Source organism: Misgurnus anguillicaudatus, chromosome 12, assembly GCF_027580225.2.
Source record: "Misgurnus anguillicaudatus chromosome 12, ASM2758022v2, whole genome shotgun sequence".
Taxonomy (NCBI): Eukaryota; Metazoa; Chordata; class Actinopteri; order Cypriniformes; family Cobitidae; genus Misgurnus; species Misgurnus anguillicaudatus.
This window is the reverse complement of record NC_073348.2, coordinates 24760591-24772712: the sequence shown is the minus strand read 5'-3', so window position 1 is coordinate 24772712 and position 12122 is coordinate 24760591. Positions and strand designations below refer to the sequence as shown.

At 37.6% G+C, this 12122-nt stretch overlaps 1 protein-coding gene across 2 annotated transcripts; it reads left to right on the top strand.

Annotated features, from left to right (window-relative positions):
• The first annotated feature begins 1255 nt into the window (after positions 1 to 1255).
• Positions 1256 to 12063, top strand: pcolcea (procollagen C-endopeptidase enhancer a). 2 transcript variants are annotated; one of them, XM_073874214.1, is made up of 9 exons: positions 1256 to 1281; positions 7159 to 7267; positions 7370 to 7628; positions 7890 to 8014; positions 8273 to 8409; positions 9289 to 9644; positions 9733 to 9813; positions 11341 to 11511; positions 11613 to 12063. In XM_073874214.1, exons 1-9 carry the CDS (start codon positions 1265 to 1267, stop codon positions 11741 to 11743), a joined length of 1386 nt encoding a protein of 461 aa, XP_073730315.1. In that variant the 5' UTR covers positions 1256 to 1264; the 3' UTR covers positions 11744 to 12063. The 2 variants fall into 2 exon arrangements, with proteins under 2 accessions (XP_073730315.1, XP_055064589.2); XM_055208614.2 differs by lacking the exon at positions 1256 to 1281 and adding an exon at positions 3603 to 3761.
• Positions 12064 to 12122: the final 59 nt, after the last annotated feature.

The window sequence follows — 12122 nt, the reverse complement described above, 5'->3', positions numbered from 1 at the left end:
AATAACAATCCACATTGCTTTCCAAGACATACAGAAATACTTCACTGAAATGTTGGCTGTATACTGTATGTGCTTTTGAAGCTTTGCCATGTTGGCTTCCATATAAAAAGATTTCATGAGGGCCTTTTAATATAAATTAATTTGTGAACTATTCTTTAAAGCTATAGATCCCCAGCTGAAGAATGCATAGTTTAGTTCGGATTAAAACCCAAACAAGGGGAATACAAATGTTCACATTGCTTTTTGTCATACAGTACTGTAGAATGGTAACGGAATTTTAGTTTTTGTGTGAGATGTTACTTCATCACGTCAGGTTTACAGTTTTTGTTTTTCACTGTTTTTAATTCCATGTTCTATTGCCAAATGTAATCGTCGTGATATATCATGATTTCACAACATCCAAAACCTTGCATCTCAGTAAATTCCAGTGTTTTTCCCTTCAGGACCTCCCTAAAGACATTCCTCTGCCAAGTCAGAGATGATATATCAGCTGAAATTACCCTTTCAGTCTGTACTGTCCCTCGGCCAGGAATACATTTTCATAATTTGTGCTGTGATAGTCAAACCCTCGACTTTCTTCCAAGTTTTCAACCATTGTTGACCCAGCGGCGCCTCCTCCCCCGTCCCCAGCAAACTCCCACGTCACCGCATTCTTGACGCTCCAAATCCAACCAGATGCCAAGCACAGCAGCACACAGTTATCATCATCGGCAATGGATTTACACTTTGGATTTACACAACCAATTTTTAACACTAACAATATCAGACACACTTACTTTTACCATCTCTAATTCAGCGCATATGTCTGTTCACTTTTTCAGAGCGCCGTTAGTCAAATCCATTCCACCTGAGGAATGCACTAATAAATTAAAATCCATTCCGCTTTTTAGCAACAGCCTTGACATCCACGCAGCCGCTTTCTCAAATCCATTCCACTTGGCTAATTCAGAGTCCATATAAATTAAACTCCATTCTGTGTTTTACTACTCGTGCATATTGCACTACCGCAATACTGAAAGGTAAACAAAGCATCGTATTACTATATTACTTTTTTATATAAGTTTTTTTTTTCTGGGGGCATGTGAGCATTTAATCTGTTGTGATATTTCACAAGCAGGTTTTCTGAAGGTTTTATGTGGTTGTTTCCCACTACAGGCCCCTGTAATGTCTCTTGAAATGCCAAGAACGATACCAGAACACCAAGGGGTGAATTCTTCAAACAACATGACTCAGTCTTTATACTGAACAGACACAGATAGATAGTATGAATATGCTCCCAATGTAAGACTGATGTGTGTTTTTTTACAACAAATGAAGAGTTTAGATGCAAAACCCAAGTGTGACTGACATGTTTTCTTGTAAATTAGCTATTTTATCATGCTCTTATTTTTAGGTTTAGTAATTTCACTCTAATGGCAATGAAAAGGTTATTGGGTCAGTAATTAAAATGGCCTGTTTTCGCAAATATCACTTTACTCATTTCATTGATATGTCTTTCACCGCAAAACCCTCTAAATCTTCACTATGAAGAGGCCGTGTACTATTATTATTTTTGCTATTTTACTATTATCTCATGACTTCATTTTGTATATTTAGAAGTGGACTGTAGATGCATATGAGTTGGGGTCTTTGCCATCACCACACGTTTGTAATAATAGCCCAAAGAGGACATATCATGAAATATATTTTTTCATGTTTAAGTGCTATAATTGTGTCCCCGGTGCTTCTATCAACCCAGAAAATGTGAGAAAGAACAATACAGTAACTTAGTTTTGGTAAACTATTCTCTGCAAGCATGTTAAAGTGCACCTATTTCATTGCTAAAAAAACGTTATTTTGTGTATTTGGTATAATACAATGTGTGCGTGTGGTTTACGGTTCAAAAAACACATAATTTTCCACATACCGTACATTTTTGTAGCTCCAGATTTCACTCTATTCCTGAAAAGCTTTTGTAAAGCTCCGTGTTCCTGATTGGCCAGCTAATCTGTACATTTTAATTGGCCTGAATACCTCTGATGTCAGCCGGAAATGTGACACTCCTTAACATGTTTGAAAGATTTGCGCACAATGCAATGCTAACAGGAGTTAACTTACAGGCTGTGAGTCCGAATCGGGAGGAATTAGTATAATGTCGGTCTTTACTACATCACCAATCCCAGGAAGTAAACTGTTGCCTACAATCCGTGTGTTTGTTGCAGTCTATGAAAAGAGATTTATGTTGGATACGATAACTCCCGTCATTGTTTACTTTGGGGTTTGTACCTTTTGCATATCCTTAACATGTACTAATACACACCAAAGTATGTAAAATCGTGAATCGGACCATTGATGCTCTTTAAAATAAACAGATAATTGAAAAAAGTTGGACTGTTGATGTTTGTGAATTTAAGGACCATCTCCAGTAGCATTTAACATTTTATTTGAATAAATCCAAAAAATTTTTTAAATGTGCTTTACATATGACAACCACATGAATACTGTACATTCCAAACCTGCATCTTGTAATGTGTAACTTTAGAGACGGTCCCTAAATTCATGACTATCAAATTGTCAATAACTGACAAATCTATTTCAGCTTGAGCGAATCACTGATCCAAGTCAAATCTAATTTGTTCATCCATGCTAATTTCGCTAATCACATTACAAGAATAAAACGTTTGTTATTTTGAGATCTCGAGAAAACCACTTTTGTTATTTTCAGATCATGCGAAATTAATCGTGATCATGAGAGAAAACAAGCAAGCAAAAATAATAATAGTACATGGCCTCTCTTCGGCTTCCATACTGTATACCGTGCTGGTATAAAACTCAAAAATTTGGTCAGTATCCTAATATATTCCTAAAAACTTTATTCAATTCTTCTTTCTTATGCTAACAGAGACAGAATATTATTTAATATAACTCTGACTGTGTTTGGCTAAATGTCGAAAGTCATATGCACCTAGAACGGCTTGAGGGTGATTAAATATGGGCTCATTTTTATCCATTTCTGTTTTTAAACCCTTCCTTGTTTTAACAGACAGCATGTTACAGTATATTATGCTGACAGAGCTAAACTTGTTTTGAACCTAATGCATTCCTTTATAACTCATATTGGCATCAAACAATTGCAGCCTTTATTCATTTAATTCATAATCAACAAAACATGTTTATACCATCAGATATAATCAGCATTACTATGTTAACACAACCTCCTCAACTTTGGGGCAATGAGAGGGACCATAAAACTCTGAACCTTCAGGCATTTCCTGATAACATACAGATCAGACAATTCACACCTAAAACCTGACAGGCAGTGTAACATGCTGAGCTCTCAGTTGATCCATTGGTTTTGACCTCATTTAACTCAGATAATCAGGAACGGATCCAATATAATATCTTTTATTCTCCATATGCATGACTTTGAATTTTGCTTGTCCTCCCAATCCTGCATTTATTAAAGTAGTGTTTAGTGTTTTCCTCCATGGCCAAAGACAACAACCCTCATACAGTATTTACCCGAAAACGAACATCTGGCTCTAATTAAAATCCCCCCCATAGTCTCCCCAACAGCGTGAGTTTCCCACTATTCCTTCTTCGGCATCCCCTTCCTCCACACCTCCTCCTTTATCCCTCCTTCCTTCGTATCGTGTGTCGTGTGGCTGCATGCGGCTCTCAGTACTGTGGAATATGGAGCGTTTAACTGGTGTGTGGAGTTTGGTGCTGTTGATGTTTATGAGTTTTGGAGCAACGTTGTGTCAGACCACCAACTACACCAGGTGTGCATTAGGGTTGTGGGTGAGGATGAACTAAGCGTGCATGTCAAGACAGGTCTTTGTGGCTATAACTAACCTTGTTCATGGTATTTTAAGTGCAAGGATTTTGGGAGTTACATTTTTTTCTTTTTTGAAAAAAGTCTAATTTGATGTTTGTTTTGTAATATTCTCAGTAATGTGTTGTTTGCTTAGCATGCACTGATTATAGAGATAACTGAAGGGTTGCAGATGGAAAAACTTTGGATAAGTGTGTTTTTTTGGATAGTGAGTCAGGTCGGCTTGCCCCATACTGCACTGTAAAACATTCCTTGCTGCCTAAAATTTTTTTGTTTAATCAACTCAGATTTCATTCCAACTTACTATTATTTATCTTGACTGGAGATGAGTTGTTATAACTTATAAAATATAATCAAAATCGTATTTCGTATGACGACATATAACTCATCTCTTGTCAAGATAAATAATAGTAAGTTAAAAAGTAAATTTTTTACAGTGTGGCTTTTCCTTGTAAGGAGATTCAATGTGTTTTCCTCAAATGATCATTTACAGTTGAGCATTCAAGCTGGCTGTCATCCTTACAGGAAGGAATTCTGGAAAATTCTTGCTGTTTCCATGCTGTTGCATTTAAAGGAATAGTTCACCCAAAAAAATAAATAATGTCATCATTATGAACACAACCTGATGTTGCTTCAAACCTGCATGAGTTTTGTTGTGTCCCTGGGGATTTTTGCCAGATTTTGTGACATGTGCGTTTCAGATGTGCATAAGTGAAAATAAGTGTTGGAAGAGGAATACAGACAAAAAAAGCACTTTTTGAGTGCTTAAAGGAACAGTATGTAAGAATTTTGTATTAATTAATCATAAAATGGCCATGATATGTCACTAGACATTAAAAAATCATGTTCATTTCAAATACTTATATCACTGACAACAGTGGTCCGGCCAGGATATTGTCATTTAAAAAGTGGAGTTGCAACCCTCAACTGATGTTTATGTTGTCATTTTGTGTATTGGCCACCAGTTGTGTTATTGCAGTACTAGTTTTAGCCACAAGTTTTGTGATTGCAGTACCAGTTTTGGCCACAATCCTACATACTGTTCCTTTAAAGGTGCATTGTGTAACTTTTAGAATGATTTCTTGACAGAAATGCAATATAATATACATAACTATATTATCAGTGGTGTATAAAGACCTTACAGCTGTATGGTTTTTATTACCTTATGCTGGATTCAAACCAGCAAAAGCGCGCTATTTCTGCGTAGTTGGACGCTTGAATATTTTGAGTTTACTCGCTTCATTCGCACGTGAAGGCCGCACGTAAAATTCTAGTCGTTCGAGACATTCACCCGGAAATCCGCGTCATGGGAGGGGCTTCTGCGCCTCGTTTCCTGTAATCAAGTCACTACTAGAGCAAGCTCCTGATTGGTTAACGCGGCATAATTTTCATAAAGTTCAGATTTTTCAGTTCGCGCATTTCTCCTGCAGCAATGCTCAAATCGCTTCATTCGCGCCAGACGCTCTATTTGTGTTTGCATTAGCATTAGAATGAGCAATTTTAATCTACATACACCGCAGGTCCCTTAACATGGAAGTCGCCATTTTAGCCCTAAACGGACAAACTTTTCTATAGACGGTTTCATCGGACGCACGTGCGGTGATGCGATTATGCAACTTTACTTCCGTTTCAGTTTTTTTTAATGGTCTGACTAGTTGCTAAACTGAACTCTTGAACAAATACCTCGTCGAAAATAATAAATGTTTTGGTTTTCTAGGTAATCTACATGTTGTTGATTTAGCTTGTTATAAATAAACTACTTTAAAAAGACTTTGTTGTTATTTATTCTTAGCGGAGTTTACCGGAAGTTACGTGTTGAGCACGAAAGCCGCTTGTATGTGTTGTAACTGCTGAAACCGTCAATAGAGCGTGTTTTTAACTACGTTGTCTCAGACGATGATATGTTTGTTCTGCATTGTAAAAAAAATTGCAGCATTTTTGTCAAATCAACACATTTTTATATTTAACTTTAAAAATTAAGTTAAACCATTTCAACTTGAATTTATAAGTTATGTCAACTTTTTAAATCTAAAACTTTAAATAGTAATTTGTATTGACTTGCAAAAACCAAGTTGTTTTAACTTTGTGCTGCATTTTTTTTTGCGTTACTATTCGTTTCGACAACTGTGGACTAAAGCCGAAAGTATACTAGGGACGTACGCGTATGCACGGCGTCCGCATGACGTCATTTTCGTCATCAGAAGGGTCCGCGGTCGGCCGCGCGGACCGTCCGCGTGCAGCCCAAAATTTGAGACCGTACAACAGCGCATGCACGTGAAAATATTTAGACAGGAAACTCCATAAACAATTATACAGAGGAAATAGACAGCATTTGCACACACATTATCGTTTTTCTTCTTTAACTTTTACTTCTTCAGAAAGCCGTGAAGCATGTTCGTCACCATAATGTTTGATTCCTGTTCTTTGTCGTCTTGCTGTTTGTTCTAAACTTTGTTTGCATTGGTGGATCAGTTTCTTTTCTTCACCAATCCTAATGTTTTAATGTACTGTAAATATCGCCAAATCAGTGCTGCCCTGATGGCTTGTTAGACTAATAATTTGAATAAGAAATCATTTGTATTGCGTATAGTGCCAAACGCGGCCATCAGCGTGCAGCCGCGGGGAGTATACTTGGAAAGCTGCGCGGACGTATTGGCTGCATTTCCGATCCCACCAAAAATCGACACAGTGGACCTTTAAAATTTCAATGTATTTAGATTTTAAATCACAGATTTTCAAACCCGATGTCATTGGGAAAACTTTTTAATTCAAATAATGCAAAATGTACAAAAAAGAACGAATGAAACTTCACCCCCAACATCACTGAGGCGAATGCAGATCCTACTAAAACTACAATGTACAAACAAGATCAATGTGAATTGATTCGAATTAGCCACCTCATGAAACTGATGAGTATTGCAATGAGATTGATTTTCAGCTAGACTTCTCGACTCTGTCTGTACCACCATTACTTTACCAAAGAGCTTTGTCATCCAGTTTAAGTATATAAACAGATGTGCAGACATCAGTGAATGTGATCAGAAAACACAAGGCTGGAGTGCAAATTCCAGCATACACAAAGTGATTTCAGTGACAGTAAACGGCACATAAAGTGTTTACTCCTGTAACATCCTAGATGTATTAAAAGTTATGAGCCAATGCTTGGTGGGTGATGGTATCTAATTTTCCTTCCCAAGTTACGTAAGATAGCATCACGCTCGTGAAATGAACTTGCTTGTCTCCTTCCTGTTTGTACCTGACTCATATTATGTAAACATTTTGTATTGTGCAATATAAACAGTTTTTTCTTATCTCTTAGGTTTACTTTGCTCTTATCTTCTCAGGCCTGAGTTTAACTGCGGAGGTGATCTGAAAGGAGACTCCGGCTTTGTGGGAAGCGAAGGTTTCCCGTCATACTACAAACCTAACAGCAAATGCACCTGGTACATTACAGTGAGTAAATTTACAATATCATATAACCATACCATTTTCATAAGCATGGGCTGTTTGTGGCTATGTGAGGGTCTTTTATTCATTATTATGTTTTTGTACTAGGTCCCCGAGGGTAATGTGGTCATGCTCTCCTTCAGGGTTTTTGATTTGGAGGCTGACTCTCTTTGTCGCTATGACTATGTGGATGTGTATAACGGACACTCTAACATGGTACAGAAGCTCGGGCGCTTCTGTGGAACGTTCAGACCTGGGGCTCTCATCTCCACATCCAACGTCATGATGGTAGAGATGGTGTCCGATTCTGGGACAGGTGGAAGAGGGTTCGTGGCCAGCTTCAATGGAGTAAAGCCACATGTGGATGGTAAAGTATTATTATTGTTTAGGTTTTTTATGAATATGTGTTCCCTGGGAATCAAACCCATGAACTTTTGCTCTGCTACCACTATGCTCTACCAGTTGAGCTAGAGGAACACAATGTCATGTATTTTTACTTTTCATTGAACAGAAATAAGCTATTATGCACCTGCTACATATACATTTTTATGTATTATAATGAATAATATTAAGAGTTAGATTTTTGCTGCATTTCATCAATGTATGTGTGAATTTTTTTTTCATCCAGAGCTACAGTTTTGTGGTGGGAAGCTCACAAAGTCTCAGGGCACGATCAAAACTCCAAACTGGCCCGAGAAGAATTATCCACCAGGCATCAGCTGTTCCTGGCTTATCACAGTGGAACCAGAAATGGTCAGGAAAAAGTATAACAGCGTAGTAATGATGGTTATCAGTTAATTTTTTTATACACTGAATAATGGCCGCACGTCAGACTTCTCTATTCTGTTCATGAAATGATAAGAAACAGACATGCCTTAATCTGGGAAAATGTATGTTATATTATGTTATATAACAGCATTCCCAAAATCTTACAAAACTTTATTTTAAACTGTACATTATTTATGTCTGATGAACGTAATAATTAATAGTTATAATTTGGGTTGGTTGCAGGTGATCGAGGTGAAGTTTGACAAGTTTGATGTGGAGTCTGACAATTATTGCCGCTTCGACTACGTAACGTTTTATAACGGAGGAGAAAAAGACGACTCGCGACGCATCGGAAAATACTGCGGAGACACTGCACCTCAGTCAGTTACTAAATCCATGTTTTGGACTTGGATTATATTGTTCAAATTGTTCAAAGTGTCATCTAATAATGATTCATATATATTAAACAAAGCATAATGCATTTGTATAGAAAAACAATAAAAAAAAATTGTGCCAATACCAATATTGATAATATTGTTGATAATATTCTGTAAATTCAATTCAAAATAATCACACAACATGAGTTCTGATGCATTTTTGCCATAGGTGGAGTTTCGGGAGTTTTTAAATATGGTTTAATTGAATTAAAACTATTTTAGCCTTAAGTTACTAAGTCTACCAATTAAAATATTAAGATAAGACAAATAAAATATAAATTCTTATATTTCTATTTCATTAATAGCTCAGACAAAACCATAATTAGCTCTGTTCTGCACTGAAAAAAATGATTCATTTAATTAACTTAATTTTTTTAAGTAAGTGGTCGCAATCAATTTATTTAAGCGACATTTTAAAAAAATTGTTGAAATACAAAACAAAACAAAAAACTTTTGTTTAAATGTAGCTTAAATAAATTGATTGCAACCACTTACCTTAAAAAATTGAGTAAATTGAATAAATAATGTTTTTCATTGTGGGGCAGTGCCCCCTGTCCCCCCTCAACTCCACCAATGGTTTTTCCACTTCTTTTGATTGGCAGGATATAATCCGTCTTGATCATTGCCTGTTATTCAACACTCGGCCCATAGTGAAAATTTGTCAAAACCAATTATAGGCTGATATATCAGTGCATCCCTAACAATTATTCATTCTTACACTATCATATCACTATCAGAAACTTAGAACAACAAATGTCAAAACTGCATTTGTGGTTGCATTGAATTGACTTGTATTTTAAATTTTTTGTGTCCTCTCTCCAGGAATATTGTAACCAACAGTAATGTGCTATTGGTCCAGTTTGTGTCTGACCTTAGTGTGACGTCTGATGGATTCATGGCCACGTACTACAGTATCCCACGTGGCCAACGCACTCCAACTGAAGGAGGTGATGTTATGTCAGGACCTAGAGTGTCATCCACACTCACAAAACCCCGTATCACCCCGGCTAAACCAGTGAAACCTGTTGTCGTGGCAACAGAAGCACCAACTACAACCACAGCAACAACCACTACTACAAAGGTGCCAGAGCAGCGAAAGCCACGACCCAAACCTGTCCAACCCAGTAAACCTGCGAGACCGTCAGTTCGTGAACCGGAACCTGATGAGCCCAAACCAGGTGAGGAAGTAAAAGACATAGCAAACTGGTTACGTATGAACATAACTTTTTTTTTTAATTGTGCACTCTATATTATTGTCATTTTCAGCCTCAGACGTAAACCCCTTGTGTCCCAAGGCATGTAAAAGAGAGGGATCCATCAAGACCAGCTTCTGTGCTAGTGAATTTGGTAAGTGATCTCATACAATAAATATGAAAAGCAAAGCTTATGGAAATGTTTATGTCTTAAAGGGACAGTTTATCCAAAAACTAGATGTTAAAGTTTGTGATCAAACTTCGATGTTGGCTTTACGAGACCCCGACTGCATGCGCATCTGCCGGACGTAATCTGACTCATCTGTGACTCAATCTGACTCAACCCCTATGTCTCTTCGATGTTCTGATGCAGAGATACAGGTCTTGCTAATTGGTTGCTAGGGTACCCCTTTTAGTTGCTAGGGAGTGGCTTGGTAACTGCCAATGATAATACTCCATAATAGAACCAACCCCCATGTCTATAAAAATGTTCTGAGGCAGAGATACAGGTCTTGCCAAAAAGTTGCTAGGGTATTCTCTTTGGTTGCTAGGGAGTGGCTTGGCAGCTGCCAATGATGATACTTCTTAGGCCGCTTGCCAGTATGAATTATATACAATTTACCATAGTAGGATTAACACATTTTTTCATGGGACTGCCTTAACCATAGTATCCCTATAGGGCGATTTTGCAGTATTTGCACCCACGGAATACAATTTACACCTCATTTCGAGGTATGTTCTTACAGAGCCTTCCGGCATATTTTAAAGCGCTAACCGAAATGTTAACAAAATCATTAGACCTGGCAAAGCCAGTGGGAATTTTGGCGGTTTAAACGTCCATTTTACGAAAGTCTGATCCCTTATGCGGCTTTCACATAGGTAGCGGTGTGCGCTGCGCTCGCCGCTTGTGCTCTGCTGGCCAGACCCGAGTATAAGCTCTTCGTCCATTTTGTTTGGACGCCCGTTTCTATTGGCCGCGCAGGTAATCGTCACAGAGCGCAGCGCAAAAGTTAAAAGATTTTGAACTTTGACCACGGCATGAGCGCAAGCTGTGCTCGCTGCGCCTGCGCTTTGCTCGATGCAACAACAAACCGCCCTCGTGCGGCGCAATCCATTGAAATGAATGGGTTTCATAGCGCAGCGCGCACCGCGTCCTATATGAAAGCCGCATTAGAAAAAATATAGCAACTAACTTTAGAACAGCCGTTTGGTGGTTATAGCTTGAAAACTCTAGAAGGAGATACAGTCAACAGTTTCAGTAAGAAGAAAAATAATAAGTTTAAAAGTTATAACAATATTTATCAATCTTTGTCAAGCCAACATAATGAAAATTCTGTTATCATTTACTCCTCATTTAAAGCCACTATGATCTTCTGTGGAACACACAATGAAAATAATAAATGATTAAAATCAAACTTTAATGTTCCTTATCTCATATTATGAGACTTTAATCTGGATCTCACATATAGGGTCACTGTATTGCATCTAAACATGCTGCGTAAGGTTTGACACCTATGACTCTAAATGCCATTGGTTGCCATTTTCTTGTTCTGTGTCAAGTTTGGATCAAAATTACGGCGACGAGTGATGTAAAAGATGATTTGAATTTTCGTTTTTTTGGGTAAAGTGTTCCTTTAGAAGTGATACTTATTTTCAATTTTTCTTTCAATCTCTCTCCTAGTGATCACTGGTAAAATGACAGCAATGAGCCCGGGACCTAATGGAAGTCTGCATGCAACTGTTTCCTTAATTAAGGCCTATAAGACTGGTAGTCTCACAATCACCCAAGCTGGAGAGACCATGTCTGTCAAACTCATGCTAACCTGCAGGAAATGTCCACTGCTGCGCAGAGGTATTACCGAATATACACACACCTCAACATTCCTACACACACATTATTTGTGTTGATTAAAGTTTTACTACTCAACAATTAACACAAACATTATCTACCAGGTCAAAACTACATCCTGATGGGTCAGGTGGACGAGGATGGGCGTGGCATACTCAGTCCTGGTAGTTTTACAGCCTTGTACAAAGCCACCCATCAAAAGCTATTGACCAACATCAACAACCAACCATGCTGATGACAAAGATCAGAATGCGGCAGTAGATGAAAGCAATCAATCACTATAGATAGACAGTAAACAGACCAAAATGATTACAGTGGTCTAAATATTAAGAGATGTTTTTTGGCATTGTACTATAATGCTCAGGAAGTTACATTCTCATACAGTTCTTTTTTTGACTATTTTAATTCAAACCATGGTGCATTTAAAGCTCAGAACTGAATTCTACTTTTTTCTTAAAAAGTAAATTGTTCAATTTATTCACACAGATGTCACAAAATATATTTGTAATTTATGATGATGTCTTCAATACAGGGTTTATATAACACGTTGCTGCATTGAACTCTAGACTGTGTCATTTCATTTGGACATTTTTATCTTGGCTGAGCTGTTCACA